The sequence below is a fragment of the Lolium perenne genome, chromosome 5, assembly GCF_019359855.2.
Source record: "Lolium perenne isolate Kyuss_39 chromosome 5, Kyuss_2.0, whole genome shotgun sequence".
NCBI classification, from domain to species: domain Eukaryota; kingdom Viridiplantae; phylum Streptophyta; class Magnoliopsida; order Poales; family Poaceae; genus Lolium; species Lolium perenne.
Window position 1 is genome coordinate 66,215,995 of NC_067248.2, and position 22,858 is coordinate 66,238,852.

The 22,858-nt window shown below is 44.4% G+C and overlaps 1 protein-coding gene across 1 annotated transcript; it reads left to right on the forward strand.

The window, feature by feature from the left end:
• The first annotated feature begins 13,718 nt into the window (after positions 1 to 13,718).
• LOC127299390 (uncharacterized aarF domain-containing protein kinase At5g05200, chloroplastic) lies at positions 13,719 to 20,964 on the forward strand. Its single transcript, XM_051329347.2, has 11 exons — positions 13,719 to 13,906; positions 14,039 to 14,183; positions 14,474 to 14,616; positions 16,800 to 16,913; positions 17,349 to 17,537; positions 17,613 to 17,768; positions 18,664 to 18,929; positions 19,049 to 19,146; positions 19,507 to 19,685; positions 20,027 to 20,137; positions 20,607 to 20,964. The coding sequence occupies exons 1-11, from the start codon at positions 13,844 to 13,846 to the stop codon at positions 20,775 to 20,777; spliced, it is 1,635 nt and encodes a 544-aa protein (XP_051185307.1). The 5' UTR covers positions 13,719 to 13,843; the 3' UTR covers positions 20,778 to 20,964.
• The last annotated feature ends 1,894 nt before the right edge of the window (positions 20,965 to 22,858 follow it).

Here is a 22,858-nt window from a genome sequence, read left to right on the forward strand (position 1 = left end):
TTCCGGAATGGTCCGGAGAATAAGATTCATATATAGGATGTCATTTTATGTGAATTAAAATGATGCGGAAGGTTCTATGGAAGGTTCTAGAAGGTTCTAGAAAAGTCCGGAAGAAACCACCAAGGAAGGTGGAGTCCCGGAGGGACTCCACTTCCATGGCCGGCCAACCCTAGAGGGGGAGGAGTCCCAAGTGGACTCCCCCAAGGGGGGCCGGCCAACCCCTCCATGGAAGGTGGAACTCCCACCTCTAGTGGGAGTCCTAGCTTGGGTAGGTTTCCCTATCATATGGAAGGTAGGTTTTGGGTTCGGGTCTTATTCGGAGACTTGTAGTCCAACCCTTGGGGCTTCCACCTATATAATGAGGGACAAGGGGAGGGGGCCGGCCACCTCAAGACCACAAGCTGGCCGCACCCCCCAAGTGGCCGGCCACCCCCTCCCAAACCCTAGCCGCCCCCCTCTCCTCCATAGCTCCCGCGTGCTTTAGCGAAGCTCCACCAGAGTTCTCCACCGCCACCGACACCACGCCGTCGTGCTGTCGGATTCAAGAGGAGCTACTACTTCCGCTGCCCGCTGGAACGGGAGGTGGACGTCGTCTTCATCAACAACCGAACGTGTGACCGAGTACGGAGGTGCTGCCCGTTCGTGGCGCCGTGATCAAGATCTTCTACGCGCTTTTGCAAGTGGCAAGTGAACGTCTACCGCAGCAACAAGAGCCTCATCTTGTAGGCTTTGGAATCTCTTCAAGGGTGAGACTCGATAATCCCCTCATTGCTACCGTCTTCTAGATTGCATCTTGGCTTGGATTTCGTGTTCGCGGTAGGAAATTTTTTGTTTTCTATGCAACGTTATCCTACAAGTCATGGGTAGTCCGGTGATGAAATCCATTCCTATCTCCTCCCATTTCCATTCTGGAATTGGTAAAGGTTGTAACTTTCCTGCCGGACTTTGATGTTCAGCTTTCACTCTTTGGCAGGTATGGCATTCCGCCACGTATTGTGCTATCTCTCTCTTCATGTTATTCCACCAGAATAATTCCTTGAGATCCATGTACATCTTTGTACTTCCCGAATGTATAGAGTATGGTGTTTGATGTGCTTCCCGGAGTATAACTTCCTTGATCTCATCAATATCCGAAACGCAAATCCTCTTCTGGAACCATAATGATCCTGATTCTCCTCGGTGAAATTCTGATGGTCTTCCCGCATCAATCCTTCTCATCTCCTCCATGATGAATGGATCGTCCAATTGACCCATGATTATCTCATTCTTTAAGTTAACACTTAACTCATCGGCTACTTGTAAAGCCGATAATCCTTCATGAGCTTCTTTCTCCCAAAGTTGTATTTGGGCTTGGCTTATTTCCTTCCTCAACTCCGGTGATAACTCTTGTTCCACTCCTCCAGTGCTCTTCCTACTCAAGGCGTCTGCTACAACATTAGCCTTTCCTGGGGTATAATTGATGGTCAAATCATAGTCCTTGATTAGTTCAAGCCATCTTTTCTGCCTCATATTGAGTTCCTTCTGAGTGAAGAAGTACTTGAGACTCTTATGATCCGTATAGAGCTCACACTTAGCTCCATAGAGAAAATGTCTCCAAGTTTTAAGTGCAAATACGAAGTCATGTGTTGGATAATTCACTTCATGAGGTCTGAGTTGCCTCGATCCATAAGATATTACTTTCCGATCTTGCATGAGTACGCAACCTAATCCATGTTTGGATGCGTCACAGTACACGGTGTAATCTTTGCCAACTTCCGAGACTGCTAACACCGGTGCTGTGGTGAGTTTCTCTTTCAGAGTCTGAAAACTCTTCTCACACTCATCAGACCACACAAATGGTGTGTTCTTCCTTAACAGCTTAGTCATTGGTCCTGCTATCTTGGAGAACCCTTCAATGAATCTCCGATAGTATCCTGCCATTCCTAGGAATCCTCGGATTTCCTTGACAGTCTTGGGTGCTTCCCAATCTAAAACTGCTGCTACCTTGCTCGAGTTAACAGCTATTCCATCCTTGCTAATGACATGACCAAGAAATTCTACTTGATCTTGCCAAAACTCACACTTGCTGAATTTGGCATAGAGTTGATGTTCTCTTAGTGTTTGCAACACTATCCTCAGATGTTCAGCATGTTCAGCTGTATCTTTGGAATATATCAAGATATCATCAATGAATACGATGAAAAACTTGTCTAGACATGGCATGAAGATCTTATTCATAAGATTCATGAAGATTGCTGGGGCATTGGTTAATCCAAAAGGTACTACTAGGTATTCATGATGTCCATACCTTGAGACAAAGGCTGTTTTCGGAACGTCTTCCTTCTTGATCTTTATCTGATGATAACCGGACCTTAGATCAATCTTGGAAAAGACTCCCGCGCCTCTAACTTGATCAAATAGATATTGTATTCTAGGAAGTAGGTACTTGTTCTTGATAGTAACATTATTCAGATTCCTGTAGTCTCCACACATCCTTCTGCCTCCATCTCTTTTATCTACGAAGATCACAGGTGATCCCCATGGTGAGATACTCTCCTGTATGAATCCTTTTTGTTCCAAGTCATCCAATTGCTCCTTAAGTTCTTTCAACTCCTTAGGCCCCATCTTGTATGGTGCTTTAGCAATCGGAGTTGTTCCTGGAATTAGGTCGATAGTAAACTATATCTCCCTATCTGGTGGCATTCCAGGTAATTCCTTAGGAAAAACATCCTGGAATTCATTTACTATAGGTATATCCTCCAACTTCACTTCCTTCATGCTATTTAACTGTAGCTCTACTTCGATCTGTGTATGCTTGTCTCCTTGGTAGATCATTCTACTTCCATCGGGGCTTTTCAAAGACACAGTCTTATTCACACAGTCGATCAATGCTCCATTAGCCTCTAACCAGTTCATACCAAGAATGGCATCAATGTCCTTCATTGGTAAAATGAACAGGTCTGCATCAAACGCGCATTTATTGATCATAATGACTTGTCCTTGTTTGGTATGGGTTACTACTATCGTTCCCCCCGCGGAAAGTATGGTTATAGGTGTATCTAACTTAGTGCAACTAATCCCATGTTTGATGATGAATTGCTGAGAAATGAATGATGTAGTTGCACCAGTATCAAAAAGTACTTTGCCAGGATGAGTAAGTATCTGAAGCGTACCTATCATTGCCTGATCGGAGTTCACCACCTCCTCCAAGCTGGTGCAGTTTAACTTGCCGAAGGGTTTCTTGTTCTTCCAATTCCCTCCGTTGTTTCCTCCTCGGCTTGCTCCTCCTCATGACTGACCTCCTCCATTCTTCTTCTTAGGGCAATCCTTCAACATGTGCCCTTCTTGACGACACCAAAGCATATGATTTTGGGCTTATTGCAATCTTTCGCGACATGTCCTTTGAATCCACAGTTATGGCAAGTGATCTGACTTGCCGACTGGAATCCTTGGTTCCTTCTATTGTTGTTGTTGTTGTACCTTGGCTTGAAACTCAAGCTGGTATTGGGCTTGCTGATGACAAACCTCTTAGGCTTAAATTTGGCCTTCTTTCTCTTTTCATCCTGCAGTTGTTTGAAATCATCTTCCAGAGTGATGGCTGCATCCACCAATTCCTGGAACTCTGTTGCTCTCATCTTTCTGAGCTGTACTTTAAACTGGGGACTTAATCCCCGCAAGAACCTCTTTTTCTTCTTGTCCTCGGTGTTGACCTCCTCAACGGCATACGGAGACAACTTCGAAAACTCCCTGACATAAGTCAGGATGGCCTTATCTTTCTGCTCGAGACTCTCGAATTCTCGACGCTTCAACTCCACAATGCTTTCAGGGACATTGGATTCCCTGAACTTCCTCTTGAACTCCTCCCAGGTGAATACCTTCTCAGCCGGATAAACGGCTACTATGTTATCCCACCATGATGCGGCGGGTCCACACAACAAGTGTGTTGCATATCTGACCTTCTCCAGGTCGTTGCATCCAACGGTGTTGAGCTTACGCTCGGTGTCCATCAACCAATCCTCCGCGTCCATTGGTTCGGGTGCGTATGCGAAGGATATTGGCTTTGTGTTCTGGAAGTCTGACAGAGTGACTCCCGGATTGTCTGGCCTCTCCACCCTGTTCTGTTGAAGCAGCTCCTGGAAGAACTTGTTTTGCTGCTCCATTGTCATCCGTTGCCTTTCCTCCAACATTTGCATGTATTGGAGGAAGTTCTGCTGCGTCATGGGTGATGGTGGTGGAAACTGGTTTCTGGCTGCTTCATCAGCCTCCTCCTTCTGCTTGGCCTCGCGCTCTATGCGCTGCGCTTCACTCTCCTCACCTATCGCTCCCGACATATCCCCCTAGTTCTGCAACACAAAGTGGTACTCATAGTTACTCCATGCGCAAGTTTTCCGAGCTCAACTTTGTGCACAGAACTAGTCACGCAATGGAAATCAAGAAGCAAATCCAAATCATACAAAACATATACCATGTATATACATACTTAAATGGTTTTATTACAATACTCAGTGACGATGTGAGTATGCAAACTCACTTATTGAAGTACATGTACAAATTTCTACAAATATTACACACTACAATACATGTGGTACTGTTGTATTGTAGTCTCGCCTCCCTTGGTGGTCTCTAGTCGTACTTCACTCCCGGTACATCCCAGGCTTCCATCCGGTCGAACGTGTTGTCCTCCTGACAGAATCTGGAACGTAGGGTCTTCCCGTTGGCTGGTAGTTGGAATCAGAGGATGATCCCAGGGAGAAATCTGTGTTCATGAATTGATTATTCAAAACATCATAATCCACCCATCGGGTGTACTCCCCCGTGACTCCGCCATAGTTATTTCCACCATCAGTATCTAATTCAATCAGTATAGGGTACTCCTCATAGTCTCCCCTATTATACTGATTGTTCTGGAACTGGGTTGTGGCGTCCTCATTCATCTCCGAATTATCCCTGACTGGATCGCCAGAGTTTCCTGTGTCTGAACCCCAACGCCAACCTGTTGAGTTCTCTATAGGAGTCTCGGAACGCTGATGGTTTCCGGATTCATCTCCACCCTCATATCCTCCATGGGAACTACTAGGATAGTACCTAGGTGTAATGGGTGTGGTTTGTTGTTCGGGATGATCAATACTAATGTAATCACCAGCTGAATAAACTGGTGTGTGAACCTCATTCTCCATTGGTTCCTTCCCCTTAGTCTCCTCCTTGGGCTCAGTGAACTCCTCTAGCATTGTATCAATTGCCCCCGACAGATGTCGGTTCAATTGAAAGAACAATGACAGTAAGTTGCGGCTATTGTCCATGTACTTAGCGGCTTCTGCTGGTTTGCGTTTTGCAAATTTGAAGTGGTTAAGCATAGGATCATCTTCCTCATCCATATGAGGAATGTGTGAGAATTCGGAGCCCATAAGCTCTTTCATCTTATGTTCCCGAATATTCGTGATGGCTCTCATAATGGCTATGTGGTAGGCTGTTTGGATAGTTCTAGCCTCACCTGCTGGCATCACTATACTCATTCCTAGGGATTCTGGAAGTCTTAGTCCTACCCTACAGTTTGCCAATATTGTACCGTCATAGTACATGTATTTCATTACTTGGATCTGGGGATCGCACCCAAATTCAAGTAACATGGCACGAAGAATATCCGCGAGTCCTCCGTCATAGTTACTCAATGTTGACTCCATCACCTTCACATTACGTCCCGAACGTGAACTTGCCATATTTGGCTGTAGAATAGAAAGAGTTTAATATTAGTAATAATGCATCATAATAGAGATAATAAAGAATTATCGCACTAAAAGATATGATTGTTTTATTCTCAAGTGAATATACACCATATTTTTAGAGAATTCTTTACTAAGCTTATTTGATTCCTAATGTTCTGTCCCATTTACTAGGTTCCAACCTAAGGTCAAATCTTTTGCTCTGATACCAACTGTGGTGACCCTGCATACTACTGCATGTTGTAGTATGCCAGTCGTTGATATAACATTCACGAAGTACCAATCCGCAAATATTACATCCCTCAGAGTAGTACAACAGAACATAGCAGGTCCATAACTCATTCATTTATTATTACAAGCATAATGTACATATCGTCTCGGAGCTCCTCTTGGGTCCTAAGAGGGATACTCCTGGGTTCGAGGCGAACCCATCTTAGCTTACAATATAAAAGTCTTACTAGGTGATACATTTATTCCCTCGAGCAGTTAAGTACTAAGAGTTCGTACTGCTCGGATACTACTACTACTTGGTCGGTCTAAACTTGCTCTCCTCCGGAACCCTCCCCGGTTCCGTAGACTATAAGGTAGTCTACACCTTCAACACCTCCAGAGAGGTCTGGCTCTTCATAGCCGATGATCTCGGCTCCTTCAGGGTTGTCGTTGTCCTCCTCCATATGGTTCAGACAATCTAAGAAGGGGATTTAAGAGTGGTATGAGTACGAGCGTACTCAACAAGTTCATTATAGAAAAGAGGTGTTTAATGCACTAGCTACGATATTAGACCAGAAAGTCTAATACCAATGCAAGTTTTGATAAACATTTCTTCAAGAGGTTGCTTTTATTTCAAAGAACTATGTCCGTCAGCCTTCACCGGTTCACTAGAACTTCATGGAGTTCCTTTCCGACAGCGTTCGCAGTTCCAAATCCCGGAACAGGGAGTGACAGGTCACGATTCATTACACTCTGTAGAGGTGTGTTGCTTTACCCATAAGAGATCTTAACCTTGGTGCCAACCGGGCAGCTTTCCCGTCCACACTTCCTTCGGTGTGAGGCCCGGTATAAGGACTAGCCAATCATGTTCCTCCGCTACCTCGCACACCCACCCATTGTTGCAAATCCGACCTTGGGTCCTCGCCGGGCTATACCACTAGGATATCTTCCGACCTCGACAACTACCAGGTCGCAACCATGGTCCTTCGCCGGCCAATGCAACCCATCATAGACCGCATTACCGTGGGGAATTAGAATGGGATCCCCACCCCACCGCTTGTCCCTCGAGATCAAGTGTCTATGGTAAGCGCATCCGTTAATGTACCAGAGGTGGAAACACTTTTGACTACTCCGCCCCACTCCAGATCTTATGGTTAACACGGGTGTTACGGCACAAGAATCACTGGACGACATTTGTTGTTTAATCCTAGATGGATATAAACCCATTGCAATGGAACCTCCACCATGTCAACACAATCCATGGTTCCATTGCCAACCACTTAGTCATATTCATAGTTATGAAAATAGTGGTTTTGCTTTTTATGCAATAGTGATAAACATAGTACTTTGCAAGTAATTTGGTAAAAATACTCGAATGACATGAGCAAGTGATGAACTTGCCTGAACACTGCAAAGTGTTGCAGTTGGATGGTGTGGACTGACCCTTGTCCTCTGTTTCTGAAAAATAGCATCATTGTCCGATAAGGGCAATGGTTAAAGAAGCATTTATGCATGATTCCAGTTTTAGTGTTTGTTCCCCCCTTCCGATGTCTTATTATTTCATGTGAGAGGTTAAAACTAAGAATAATTTAGGGATACTCTATTTAGGGTAAAATACAACCTTGATATGTTGTCAAGGTGTTTTTAAAGTCCAAAAGGATTTATGGACTTATTTTCATTATTGAAAATATAGGGTATGATTTAAATGATTATTTAAATCATCAAATTTGAACTTATTCTTGTTTATCTTCAAAAATTCAATTTCATATTTTATTATGATAGAGAATTTTATACTGAGTGATTTTCATATTTTTAATTATTTTTTTAGAGCTATTTAACATTTACTATGCATTTTCAAAGTTTTAGTATTTTATGGAATTGTGAAATGTCACATTTGCCCCTGGGCCCACATGTCAGTGTGGCCCAGTGGTTAACCCTAACCCGAGCCACACTTGGGCTCGGTCGGACGCATCGTCCCCTTCTCCTTCACTCGCTTGCGAACCCTAGCCCTCGCTCTTGCGACTCTCTCGTCGCTGCCGTCTTCGCCGAATTGTTCCGGCCATCTCCGGCCGTTGCCGCCGGTGAGATATGGCGCATTCAACGGCGGTTCAGATCCACCGCGGCGATTTGTGCTGCGCCGTCCGCTCGTTTCGCCCCCTTCGCCTCTGGTCGCCTGGCGTGGAGTGCCGTGGCGATTCCGTCGCCGCCGATGCTTCTGGTGCCTTGGCGTCGCCGTGCCCTGCCGTGCTGGTGCTGGGCACTGCGGTGCCACCATGGCTTGGCCTGGCCTGGCGCTGCCGCGCCCTCGGCGTGTGCCGCCGTGGCCGCCATGGCCGCGCTTATCGCCTTACACCACCTGTAAGTTCTCCGTCTTCTCCTTCTCTCCCTCTCTGCTCTACTCCCTTCTCTCCTCCTCCTCTGCGTCTGGCTTGGTCACTGGCCTGCATCTCCATGTTGAGATGCTTGCCGTGCCGATGCGCTGCTAGTGCGCATTGCTAGCTTGCGCATGCACTGCTGTGCTGGGTTGCTGTGCTGCAGCTGCGCTCCACTGGCCTTGGCCATTGCTTCCGTGGCCATGCCTGCGCTTGTGATGCTGCCTTGTGCATCCCTGCCTTGCTACTGCCATGGTTACTACTGCTGTAATGCCCTGCCATGCTATACATGATTCTGTGTAAGAATTCCTAGGCTATGTGCTTGCTTATGCTTGCATTTCTTGCTTAATTCAATCCCTGTGACTCTGTTCTTGTTACTATTCTTGTTAGTCACTCAGGTGTATTCAATTATGTTGCCCTGGCTTGATGACTGTGTATAACTCTTGCAAATTTGCAAGTGCCAGTGCTCTGATGTGCTATATCTTGTGCTTAATTTCATGAGCATGCTTAATTGGGCATTGTTATTGGCTTTACAGTACTATCAGTGATGAATGCTGTGTGCTTTACATGTGTATCTTGATCCAGTGGTTCATCATGCCTTTGATGTGCTTCTGGATACAATTATAAAGTCATTAATTCTGCATCTGTTTATTCAGTTATGGCTTGGGTGTAATTCTTCAGTAGTTGGCTATTTACTGATGCTATGCTTGGCTATAGCAACCTGTAACAGGTGCTAGCAAGCTCTGATGATCATATGATCATCAGTTGCTTGATGATTAACTGTTGTGCTTCTTTCTGTGGCTATCTGGTGCTCACTCTGTGCTGTGTGTGCATCACACAGGCTTGGACTGTGTGTGATGGTGCTTGCTCAAGCATCAGTTGATGCTTGCAATGATCCATTGGATCATCTGCAAGGCTCTGGTGCATCAATTGCTTGTGTATTTCATTTATCTGTTTATCTTGCTTCATTAAATGGATAAATGATGTGAACTGTGATTCAGTGATGATTATTTCAATGAATTAGTTAGGGCTAGCTGGATGCCAACCACTGGTTGGTACCCTAGCCCACTACTGAACCCTACTGGTTGATGATGTGGTGGCTTAAAGTGTTGGTTGTGGGTTGAGGTAGCCCTGACAGCTCTTTGATGCTGTCATGGGTAGCTTCCCCTCTCTGTGGCTTGCTGTGGCTTTGCGGATGCATCTCTGGCAATTCCTTGTTGGATTTCCAGTGAGCTTTACTGTTGACAAACAGAAATAGGCACAGGTTGCCTACCTGTCTGATGGTATTCTAGCTGTAGGTGTTAGGTGAGTTGGGCTAGGCTAGCTGTGAATCCATCCTTTGCTGGATTTCCTTAGTTGTGCCACTGATTTGACATAACTAGTGTTCCCCTTGGATGATTTCCTATTGGCCTCTCCCATTTTTGCTTGCACCAAATGGTTTTGTAGCCAGATGATGACACAAACAGGGTTCTACCCTTCTGTGCTCCTGTAACCTCCTAGAAATGGGTGTTGGTGTAGAGGATTGCTTCTGTGTTACTTGATTTGCTTGCCCTGCTCCTCCTTGCAAGCTTGTGGTGCTTGATTAAGTGCTGTTGCTGTTTGAGCAGGTTGAACAGCAGTGGCTGTTCTTCCTGTTCTTGTGTTCTTGTGTTTCTGGTGAACTTACCCAGAGGCTTGTCGATGAATGACTAGGGTTTGGATGGAAAAAGGTTTTATATCATCCTTTCTTTGCTCTCCTGGTCGACAGCTGAGCCTGGCAACATTTGGTGACTCTCCCTGTGTGTGTGTTGCTATTGAGCATGCACATAGCCTGGTGAGCAGCTAGGGTGTGTGTGTGTGTCCTGGGCTTGGGACTTGGGCTGTGAGAGGATCAGCTCGGCAGAGCTTGGTATTATCCACCATTTCACTGTTTTTCTAATATGCCAAGTGGCATAACACTTGTTTTGCTTTGTTTGTGTGCAGGGACTTGGAGATGATCAAGATGAGACTCAAGTTCATCTTGGTCAAAGAATTCATGAGGATCAACTTGTAGTTTAGGAATTCCATTAATTTGTAATCTTCTTTCTTTTTCTTTTTCCATTTTGCCAATTCTTGTAATGTGTTGTAATATTCTATATTTCAATCTGAATATTGTAAAGACAATGTATCTTTTGTGATTATCAATAAAGCTCCAATTTTCTCTAATGAGCTTTACTTAATAATTGTATTGTTTTTATAATTTGTTTAAAGAATTACCTCAATATTGAATTATGAGATATTCATTTGATGTTTGAATTTGAAATTCAAATTCAACTTAGGTTTGAATTCAATCATGCAACTTAAGTTGTAATGCAATACCTCTCCTCTCTTCTCAAAACCCTAACTTAGTTGAATGAGAAGCAAGTTTGTCGCACTCTCGAAACCCTAACCCTATAAGGTGTCGAGAGAGAAACTTGTCCCCCTTCGATGCAGTTTTGTTTTAAAAGCGCGAAATTTCCCCAGAATTTACGATGCAGTGCACATCCCTTTCTAAAATCTACCCCTCGATCGTCTCTAAACCTAGGACATTACACCCATTCTTTGTGTAATAGTTCCAATTGCGACCTTGAAGGCAACCGCTTAGTGGAGCGCGAGCTTGGCCTTCGTGGCGGTGCTCACCGGAGAATAGGGTGAGGCCTTTGTGGCGTTGGTAGGCCTTCGTGGCACCACACCCCTCCAATGTAAGCGTACTTCCTGATGAGCGCAGATTGCACACCGTCGGGGAACCCCAAGAGGAAGGTATGATGAGCACGGTTAATCGACCAGTAGGAGAAAGACGTGACTTATGAAGGTGTTGCTAGTTGACTATTGGCAGGACGCACTACCGGCGTCAGCAACAACGTAGAACCTGCACACAACACAACCAAAATACATTGCCCCAACTTACAGTGAGGTTGTCAATCTCACCGGTTTTGCTGAACACAAAGGATTAAATGTATCGAGTGAAAGGAGATGTTTGCAGTAATTAAAGAGAACAATGCTTGTGGAAAGTAAACATAACATGATTGCAGTGGTTGAATTTATTAGTGTAAAGGAAAGGACCGGGATTCACAGTTCACTAGAGGTGTCTCTCCATAAAGATAAATAACATCCTAGATGAACAAATTACAGCTGGGCAATTGAAAGAATAAAGACCATACATGACAAGATGATTACTATGAGATTCGTTTGGACATTACAACATAATACATACACTAGTAATACACCTTCCGGTTATCGTCTGAACCCCTTCCAGTATTAAGTTGCAAGCAACAGATTATCGCATTAAGCAATGTGTGTAAAGTAAACAATAGAATTATACTTGGATAAAACATTGTTGTTTTCTTCCTAGTAGGAACAGCACATCTACAACCTTAAAAGTTATTGTCACTCTTCCAGAAAACTAGAGGCATGAACCCAACTATCGAGCATAAATACCCCCTCTTGCAGTCACAAACAATTACTTGGCCAGAGTATCTACTAGCAACAGAGAGCATGCAAGATTACAAATAACATATGACAAGAATATATAATCGATCTCAACATAGTATTCAATATTCATCGGATCCTAACAAACACAACATGTAGCATTACATAAGGATGATCTTGATCATGTAGAGCAACTCACAAGATCTCAACATGAGGAACAAATTAGAGAAGACAACCATCTAACTACTGCTATGGACCCATAGTCCACGGATGAACTACTCACGCATCACTTAGGAGGCTGGCATGACGATGTAGATGCCTCCGGCGATGATTTCCCCGTGCCGGGAAGAGCTTCAGAACCCTCCAAGTTAGGGTATGCAATGGTGTTAAGGGTTTTCCCGAGATCATGAATAAATAGGCGGAAGGGCGAGGTCGGTGGAGTTCGGGGGGGGGGGGGGGGGGGGCCCACCACCCCTAGGCGCGGGCCCAGGCCAGGCCGCGCCTAGGTGTGGTCTGGCCGCCCTGCACCGCTTATTCGATCCCCCTCTGGACTATGTCTTCGTTACGAAAAAATATTGACTTCGACTTTTGTTTCGTCCAATTCCGAGAATATTTCATGTACAACTTTTCTGAAATACAAAACAACAGAAAACACAGAACTAGCAATGTGGCATCTCGTTAATAAGTTAGTGCCGAAAAATGTATAAACGTCCAACGAAGCATGAGCAAAACATATATAAATTGGTGTAAAATAAGCATGGATCATCAAAAATTATAGATACGTTTGAGACGTATCAGCCACCCCGTTGGACTCCTAGGTGTCAAAATATTCAGCTGAAGTGGAAACTAGAGGTGTGCCAAGGGCCTCACTTGAGCCCATGGCATACTTTCCAGTGGTGAGGCCGAAGGAGAAGATGGTCTGCATCTCATCGTAATTCACAATGGGTGTGTTCAGGAACTCAGTGTCCTTGGGGTTATCCTACGATGGGAATACAATGTGTTAGTTGTGCAAGTTAGCGATGAATGATGAAGTATTACAATGGTGGAGGGTAGTGTGCTAATCGCGACGTGCCCATAGTAGTGTTCAACCTCCAGGAGGATGCATTTGTTCCCCGGTAAGCCACATGACCCTCCACTTCCTCAAGTGGTTGTACACCCATGTCGAGCCAAGACGTCAGCACAATAGTACTCCAGGAAGGTCTTGGCATGTCTAAATTCTTCACAGAGAGAGTCCTACAATGTCCAAACTACACAAATCATTGCAACAACTTACACATCATACAATACATGATAGGAACAACCACTAAGCTAGAACACAGAAGGTGAATCTACGTACGCACAATGAAGACATGGCAAATGACAGTGCAAAGTTTCATCCTACAAGCACTACATTTCGACACAACCTACCCTAAATCACCGATGAACAAGCAACTCTCATGTAAATTCTACCTAGATTTAGCAAATCCTATCGAGATCTAACCCTAGGGAAACCACTTGGAGCTGCGGCTACTTAGAGTCATCGCTAGAGGCCAAGGAAAACTCGACAAAGAAGACGAAGTAGCCTTGTTGGTGGAGCCGCTGCCGATCGGAGATCTGTGTGCCGCTTAAGTGCTATGGGACCGGGGGTGAAGCTCAAGAAGTGTGTGTGTGTGTGTGGGGGGGGGGGGGGGGGATGGAGGTTCCGAATCGAGCGGTGAGAATGGAGGGTAAAAATAGAGGCGGGTGCTCGATAGGAATCCCCTCCTTTCTTTCGCCACAGCGGTCACGTTCGTGCAGGTAAAGATGCCCTTTTGCATCTACGGAGCACGAGACCGCGGTGACTTGTTGAAAACAGTGGATTCGACCGTTCATCCGAGGCTGACACAATGTACTATTTTTTTTCTTTATCGGAAAAATGTAAAGGCGAGTTTTTCTTCCTCTCTCTTTGTTCTTGAGCTGAACTCTAGTTACACGTGTCGCCTCTTCCACCCTTAAGACCCCGAGCCGAGCTGCACAACAAACTATCTCTCCCGTCCCGTGCAGCACTGCTCCACGATTCACACCTCGCGCGCCCGCACAAGTAGAGGAGGCCACTCCAATCCTACTCCCGCGCTTCGTCCCCGTCGCCGGCGAGCCACCCCACTCACCCATCCATCGATGGCAGCCGCTAGGGGTGCGGCGTCTCGGTCCCCTCTCCTCCTTCATCACCACCTCCACCAGGTCGGCCCCCTCTTCCTCACCCCCACCCCCTCGTTCCGCAACTGCAGGCGCATTTCTCCACGGACTCGGTTTGGCGCGACTTTGCGTTTTCGGTTCAATTGCGTAATTCAGTGATTTGTTGGCGTATTGCAGGTGCCGTCAGGCGGGGTAGGCTGCCTGAGGGTGGGCTCACTCGGGCCCGGACGGGATAGCAGTAGCAGACGGCGCCTCCGGGGCGGTGTTAGGATCTTCGCACGCTACTCCTCTTCCGCACAAGATTTCTCCAGTCGTCTCCAAGGTAATTCAGTGACTCGTCGCAGCGTCTTGTTTCCTGCAGAAAATGGTGAGGTTGATTTTCATACGAGTGGGCGATATGAAAATGGAATAGCTTGTAGCTTTCGGATGGTTGTGATTTTGTTGTGCTTTTGATTGTATGTACGTACTATGGATGACTCTGAGGTGGATGAGTGGTTCTAAGGGCATTTTGGTGATGGAGTAGTATGGGGACTGGGGTTGAATGTGTGGAGTCTATGTGTGCTACTGTTGGAAACTGACCTTTGGGTCTTCCAATTTTCTGTCCAAGTGCAGATAGAGCTGGCGAATTGCCGAAATTGGTTGAAGATCTTCTCCAGACGTCTATTAGCACGGGGCCTCGAGGTGCCTTCAGGATGGCGCAAGGGATCCAAGCTCTCCTTGGTGTTGGTGGGGAGTGGCTGAATGACTTCTCGAAGGTTCATTCTCGTTTTATCCTTCTTTCGTTGTTTCTGTAAATCTTGGTGTGATTGGAAATACAGATGTTCTTCAGACATAAAAAAAGAAGATAATCCGTGCAGTTGTAGACTGACGAACTAGTGTGTTTCTTGGTGCATTTGGCGGCATATAATTGACAATAAAGCATAACTGGTAATATCACTGACAAAGATGTGCACACGGGGATCTATACAGTCCTTTTTAGTTTATTCTAATCACAATGGCATCCCTGTTGTTGCTGAAATCAGCAGCAAAACAATCATGAATTTACTCATTGTACAGCCTTGTTTTCTCCAGTATTTCTTCATTTACGTAACTAGCCTGTTACAGATCAGCATTACTGACCATCGACGATATCCAAATTAACAGACAACCTTTTTTGTATTACTTGCTGGAGACTTAATCATATAATTCATATGATTTTTTTTTTTGTAAATTTACCGAACTATTGTTCTGGCAAGAGTTATTATATTTATCTGTGAGCATAGTTCTTTGCCTGTCTCTGCTTGTGTTGTCTCTTTGTGCTCTGCTATAAACAAAAGTAGAATTAACTCTTATGTAGGTGTGAATTAAATAGAATTGAAAAAATGTGGAAGTGGCTAGTATCAGGTGGTTTGGGTGCAAGAAGTTCTGGTTTTCAAAATGAATTTTTGGAATCTGTAAAATTTACGTGAGTCTACTGTGTCATATCAAATTGATAATTCTTGTTAGTGAAAAAATACATCTGCTGAAATAATGTGCACATCCCACATGTGTGCCTGCACAGGCGCATGCCCACATATCGAGGACCCCCAAAGGGCCACACAGGGTATTATAGGTTTAGCATCGACCTGGTGAAGTGCTGGTGGGTTGAGTTGGGTTAGGTTTGCAACCTGTAAGGAGGACTAGTAAGGCCAGTAGACCGCAAACGGACAGATTGTGTCCGTCGGTGTCCGCGTAGCCTAAAAACTAGGCCCAGCGGCCAACCGCAAACGGACCGCACCCCGCAGACGCATCTGTTTTGGAGCAAGCCCAGCCCAAAATTGGTGTAGGTTTGCGGGCGCGGGACAGCACGAGGACTGGCCACGCACCCTCCTGAGACCCGCAAGTCAGTGGAAGAAAAGCCATTGACTGATTTTTTTTAGGTGGCTACATTCTTACATTCATAATAAACCTAAATTAGACTAAACTAAACTACATCGGGCCCTCTCCAGTGTCGGTGTAGCTGGCTTGGCCATCACTGCCTTGGCGCTCGCTGGCCGCCGGGCCACCGGCCTCGCCGCCAGAGCTTCCTTGGCCACATGCGTATGGCTTTGTTGGCATGACGCATCCTCTCGCGAGCGGCCTGCCTCCTCATGGTCTAGGCATAGGTCATGCCTGCCGCCGCGTGGGCGGCCGCCTGCTGCGCCGCTGAGTGAGTGGCCATGATCGCCGCCGCTTCCGCATCGGCGGACGCCTCGATCTCGGTGGCTCTCGCTGCCTGCCGCAGCGGCATCGCCTGCCGCACAGCTGCTGCGTCCTTTTGAAGCCGCTCTGATGCCACCTGCCCAGGTGTTGCGCTCTGCCACCATGAACTGGCAGCCTCGTTCCACCACGGCAAGAAAGATCGTGGTGGCTGGAGCCGATGGAGTCGTCTGAGGCTTCTACAGCTCGCTGCCGCGCGCTCTGGAAGGACTCGAGGAGGACTCGCTGCTCCGCGGTCCTCACCGCTCACCATGGGGCTTGGAGGGTACCTCTCTAGCGCGGCCTTGCTGATCTGGGCCCAAGTGGTGTGTGGGGCGCGGTCAGACATGGCTAGGGTTGTGTGGGCTGGCCGAGGTCCCCGGTGGCCCCGATTTTATAGGCACAGCGGCCTGCGGGGGAAACAGCACAGCCGGGAGCGGACAGCTGGCCCCACAAAATGTGGTCTGCCGTTGGGGCTGCTGGCAAGCTCAAACGGACATGGACCACTCCCCTGTCCGCGGGCCACCGCAAACGGACCCAAACTGACACTTTGGCGGTCCGAAATGCGGTCCACTGTTGGAGGTGGCCTAAGGCATGGTTGGCATGACGCTTGCTCCTTGTAGAAGATGGTGATGTTAGCTTTGCTTTGGTTTTGCACAACTGTTAGGTCTATTGATAAAGTCGTTAATGGTTTCAATTTCAGCAGATATATTAATAATGCTTTGCTCTCAATCTAATGCAGACAGCTAACACGTCAGCAGGAATTCCAGCTCAGATGCGGCTTGGTTTGCTTTCTCCTCTTTACCTCAGAAGGCTTTTTGAACGCATGGGTGCAACTTATATCAAGCTAGGTCAGGTATGGGCATGTTCATAATTTATACTATTATATCATCAAGAAGTAAGGTTGACACAGAAGTTAATGGCGTGTCTTCACAGTTATTAGTGACCTATTTCGTTGAAATGAAATTCGCCTGAATCAGGGATCAGGAAAAAGTGTTTGTTTGGGTTTCAGCTTTTTTCATGGGAAGCCACTCTGGAAGCCCAGCCAAACAGGGCCTAAGATTGTACAACTAGGAATTCGTGTTCACACGGCAGCCTTCTAAATTTCTAGTGACAGTTAGAATTTTGAAAGGTAGCAAATGGAAAATCTGAGAGCATTTGTCCTTTTTATGGTGGTGTTTTGGGTAGGTGCGGAGATGGTTTCTACTTTGTACTAAGCCTTTTCTTTTGTAATCATATGTTGTGTCTGTGTTCTTAGCCTGTATAGTCAACTGACTGTGTCATTGTGCAGTTCATAGCGTCTGCGCCAACTTTTTTCCCTCCAGAATATGTTGAAGAATTCCAGAACTGCTTTGACCGAGCACCACCTGTTCCATATAATGAGATCGAGTCGATATTGCTTGAGGAGTTGCAGCGGCCATTGGATAGTGTGTATGAGTACATTGATCCCGTACCAGTAGCCTCTGCTTCAATAGCACAGGTTTCTGTTGCGAGCATCTGAATTACATTCTTCAATCTAGCATCAAAGAGTTGAGGTAACTTTATTATCATCCAGGTTCATGGGGCTAGGTTGAAGAACTCTCAGAAGGATGTGGTGATTAAAGTCCTAAAGCCTGGTATTGAAGATACTTTGGTTGCCGATCTGAATTTTATCTATGTTGTTGCACGTGTTTTGGAGTTTCTAAGCCCTGAGTTAGAAAGGACATCACTGGTAAGAGACCTCCTAATTATAGTTCCACATGCGAGGATATCCTTGACTTTCATAGCATACAAATGTGTCATTAAACATTGATCTTTTTTCTGTTTTAAAATAGCAAACATGCAGCCTGGTGTAAGCCTTATTAAAGCAGAATAACCGTTCGACCAATTTGTTCCCGGAACACCAGAAACCAAATTCCACTAAAGCTGGAAGTTTTATGTCCTCATCAAAGGTTGTGTGTGTAGTATAAAACAATTTTTTTTTATTAATGCAGCTTGTAAAACATGACAAACGAACTTGCTCACACGAGCATGTGCTTGTTTTTCTTTTCCGAGGCCGAGTGAAGATATTTGTGCTTGTGAGACTATTTGTTTGTATTTATTTTCCAACAATCGTGTAGCTGAGTATGAGAGTGGATTGGAAACTGTGTTTCAATGATCATGTTCAGGTAATATTAAACAATACTTTACATCAACATATCCATAATTGTGTTCACTAATCAGAATGTTACAATGAGTTGCCCTTTTGAGAAAGTTACAATAAGGATTGTGTCCAGAGAGATTTTGATTCTACAAATAACTCACACACCATAGCATGTATTTCATTGTGAAATTATCTTTCATATAAATCAATATTTTCTGGTTCAACAAATAACTCACATAATTTTTTTTTCGAAATAGGGACTTTTCCCTGCCTCTGCATCAAGTGATGCTTGCGGCGTTTTATTACCACATGTCAACATAATGCATACAGCTTTGTTAACTTATCATATACATGTTTCTATATTCTTGGAAGTCCACATTCTGTGATATTGTTGAGTGAGTTAGATAATGCAGACTGTAAGCATGCAACTCAACTTTGTGATGCATCACAAAACAAAACTGTTATGTATATTCTCCTTCTTTAGGTTGCTATCATCAAGGATATAAAGGAATCAATGCTTGAAGAAGTTGATTTTAGAAAAGAGGCTGTAAATATGGAAGCTTTCCAGAGATACATCGAAGCAATGGGATTTGATAGGCAGGCCAAGTCTCCATTTGTGTATCGGCACTGTAGCACAAAGCGTGTCTTAACTATGGAAAGATTGTATGGTGTTCCGCTCACTGATCTTGATTCTATAAGGTCTCTTGTTCCTGATCCTGAGTTGACTTTAGTCACTGCCCTCAATGTCTGGTATGTTCCAGTTTCAGCAGCTGCCCCTTTATCTTCTTATATAACAATCAATTTGGATAATTATGTGGCAGTAGTCAAGTCTCAGTACAAACATATTAATGAATCCACATAATGCGCAGGTTTGGAAGCTTGATTTCATGTGAATCCTTCCATGCGGATGTGCATGCAGGAAACCTGTGGTTGCTTCGTGATGGGCGTGTTGGATTTATTGATTTTGGTATGTTTCAAGACTTAAGTTCCTGCCACATGTATTACTATCGCCATGTTACGGGCAGTAATGTTCTTATTGGAGTTTATGATGGAGTCTTTGCTTACATATGCTAACTACCTAGAATTGTACTCCCTCCGTACCAAAATAACTTGCTCAACTTTTTCTAGATACGGATGTATCTATAACCAAATTGCGTCTATATACTTCCGTATCTAGACAAAGTTGAGCAAGTTATTTTGGGATGGAGGGAGTAGTTTTTTTTTGTTTGTTACTTGGTCTCTTACCAGCCTTTTGATTACTACTGCACTCATTAGCCATAACATCTTGTCAACGAAGTAAAGTAATATTAGTAAATATACTTAACAGGAATTGTGGGCCGAATATCCCCAAGTACTTGGGCTGCTATGGAGATCTTTTTGGCTTCTTTCGCAACTGAGGATTACAAGGCTATGGCATCTGCCCTTTCCGAAATGGGTGCTACAGGGAATGATATAGATGTTAATTCTTTTGCCAAGGACTTGCAAAAGATATTCTCATCACTACAGGTAATGTCCACCAACAGCACAAGGGTACATCTTTTTATCACCGAAGAGAAGGATACTTGATTTGACACTCAGAAGGCTTGTTGAGCCTTTTGATTGTGCTTTTATGAAGAAACGTTCTCCCAGAGTCCCAAAGCTATAGAACTTGGTGCCAGCGCAGATCTGGCCTGAACAGTTGTTAGTTGTGACAGCTAAATGTTGATTTAGGTAGCTTGTGTAGCAACTAATGTAACCACCCTTTGTATTTCTGGAGCACGTTACACCCCATTGTTACTAGTCCCTCCGTTCTATAATTTTTGTCGCAAATTTGGAGCAATGCTAATGCATTCTTTTTTGTCAAGCAGGAGTTGGATACTGAAATCATAGTCGCGGCAGCAAGAAGTTCTGATGCTACAGCTGTATCTGCTAATGTTGTGGTAGATGAGAGGCAGATGAATGCACTGTTTCTTGATCTGGTGATTTTCTGATCCTAGAACTACAAACAATAATTATCCATAGAGTAATATGTTATGAGATGCTATTCTTCTCAGTTCCCACTGCTAGTAGTCCTTATTGGAGAGACACTTTCCGCACTGCAGTCAGTAGTTGGGGAGATATGCAGATCAGTAGACGTATTCTTGTTCTTGTTTTGGGACTCAAATCAATAGATGCATTCTTATATTTTGGGCTGCAGTTCAAAATCGATCATCTGCGTTGCAGTCTAAACTGCGAAGACATGGGTTCTCCTTTTAGTTTTCTGAAACATGGCTCTATGCTCTTAAGGTCATATTTAAGCTAGATAGAGATAACCAATCTGAGATGCACCTGCTGTTTAGTAGTAGTTGAATATTGAATATCAAGTTGCAGATTTGGTCCAATAACTGCCGAGAAGTATATATTGTTCTTGGAGACGTAAGCTAACGTTTTTGTTGTTGCATCTCCCAGGTGAGGGTTAGCGAGTCATATGGGCTGAAATTTCCTAGGGAATTTGCTCTACTCATGAAGCAGCTTCTTTATTTCGATCGCTACACGAGATTGCTGGCTCCTAGCATGAACATGCTGCGAGACGAGAGGATCAACATTACCTCCAACCAACAGACCATAAGAATGGATTGATTCCAGTGTCCCATCATTTGAGGAATTATTTGCAACATATTGACAAGTAACAAGTTCATGTAACCATACTAGAACTGTATATAATTCCCGTAGAAGAAGTGGACCATGTTGTAACTTTCCACTACCTGTTAAAAATAGGCAGGAAACTTATAAAACTGAGTCAATGTATCTTGCTTCAGTTGCAACATTTTTTTTCTTCCATTGGATTGTTAGCCGTTAGGTCTGAAGACCAAATGTCGCCAATCGATGATCTCATCCTCTGGCAATTGAGAATCTATGATAAGTGGTCTGAGACTCGTATAAGGAGTCTGCGTCATTGCCGACCCCGCCGAGGGGATGTATGTCCTCATTCTCGTTCCACGAACTGGCTGAAATTTCAACTCGGTGTCATTTCTTATCTGTGCAGCCAGAAAAAAGTTGGGACTCACTCATCAGTTCATTCTTGACCCTGGGGTTAAGGATCTAAGGATGAAGGATATACAAAAGGACTTCTTTTGGTCAGTGTCCGAGCCAGTGAAATTCGAGGCCCTGTGTAAAACTAAAATGGGGCTCTATGGCCCTAGAAATTTTTGACTATTCAACAATTATAATGTCACCAGTAGTGCTGGAGCCGCCAGGGGCGACGTCCAAGGTGACGCCTAGACCGGCGGCTCTGACCCTTCGATCGGTGGTAAGTTCTGGTGCATGTTAAACGATGACGACGAGGATGATCCAGAGGAGGAGCTTCTCCGATCATCGCCGGAGATGTACCGGCGATTATCTCTGGAGGTTGTGTCATCCCCATCAACAAGGTTGTTCCTTTGATTACCCATTGGATCCATATGTGGTCCTTTATTCAACAGGAGGATGTGCGACAGGATATTGGGTGCAACCGCTTGGCGATGGTAGCACGAGATTCCTACAGCCAGTGCGGCTGACGTATTGACAAGCGGCTCACATGAAGATCTTGTGGTGGCTTGTTCCTTTTGTCATTTTTGGATGGTTGGTTTTTGTAGAAACTTTGAGTGATCCATGATATGTAATAAGTTTGTAACTCAGTATTTCAATAAAGTCAATAAAGAGTCGTATGCATCGATTGATGCAGCGGTTGGGGTTAACCCCGTATCGAAAAAAAATCGTATATGTCCGAGTATCTTACATAGAAATAGGATATATCAAGAAGAATACCTACTAAACTTTCGGTTGCATAATATTTATTTGAACAACACCATTCCTTTAGGCCTTGCTTGGCACTAGTGTTTTTGTGGGATAATCCCCACTAAACTTTAAATTATCACTTATTTTTGAAAGCATGTTTGATACTAGAGTATTGGCATCAATGTCAGATTTTCTATCATCATTGGTGTCACTGTCAAGATTGTTATTCTTAAGGGCAGCCTCCAGATTATCACAAGATTTCAAACTATCATTATCCAACCGACCGCATTGTTTTAGACACACATATTGTTCGAACCTTATTTTCATTGAGGAAATTGCTTGATCAACAAGAGGTATGAAATAGTTATTTCGAAATGATTCCTGTGCAAACTCACTTACAATTCCCTTCGCCATCTCTAATGCTTCTAAGAAACCGGTTTCCTGTACCCATGGAAAAAGGATATGCCCTTGCACTTTCTCAATAGCAACATCAATAAGCATATCTTTATCTACAAAGGTTTTTCTTACTACATTAACAACACAATACCTCATACCAAATGACCATTGCCACTAGAATTTCATGGTCTCCAAGTTAATTTTTGCAAGCCTAAAGCTTAACTCCTTGTCATTGGATCCTTATCAGTTTGGGATACCTGCAATAAAAAAAGGAAATAAAGTTTATAGTTGGATGTAGCCAAAGAACAAAAGAAACTACATCATTATCAATACTAAAATATTTTGTACCTGAAGTAGAGCCTCTTGAATGTCTGCACATTTAAATGTGATACATTTAAGACTTTCAACACGACCCTCCTAACGCGTAGCTGACACTGACTTGAATGTCCATCCTCATATGTTTTCTTTTAGAATGCATTGGATGATTCCAAAAAAGTCTAGTTCTACCACGAGTCTTGGCTATACCACAAAGTGTTAAATTAAAGCTA

Excerpts from the sequence above, each read along its gene's own strand:
- LOC127299390 (XM_051329347.2), top strand. The coding sequence starts at position 13,844 with ATGGCAGCCGCTAGGGGTGCGGCGTCTCGGTCCCCTCTCCTCCTTCAT. Across the intron at positions 13,907-14,038 it reads TTCATCACCACCTCCACCAG|GTGCCGTCAGGCGGGGTAGG; the intron begins GTCGGCCCCCTC and ends GGCGTATTGCAG. Across the intron at positions 17,769-18,663 it reads AGTTAGAAAGGACATCACTG|GTTGCTATCATCAAGGATAT; the intron begins GTAAGAGACCTC and ends CTCCTTCTTTAG.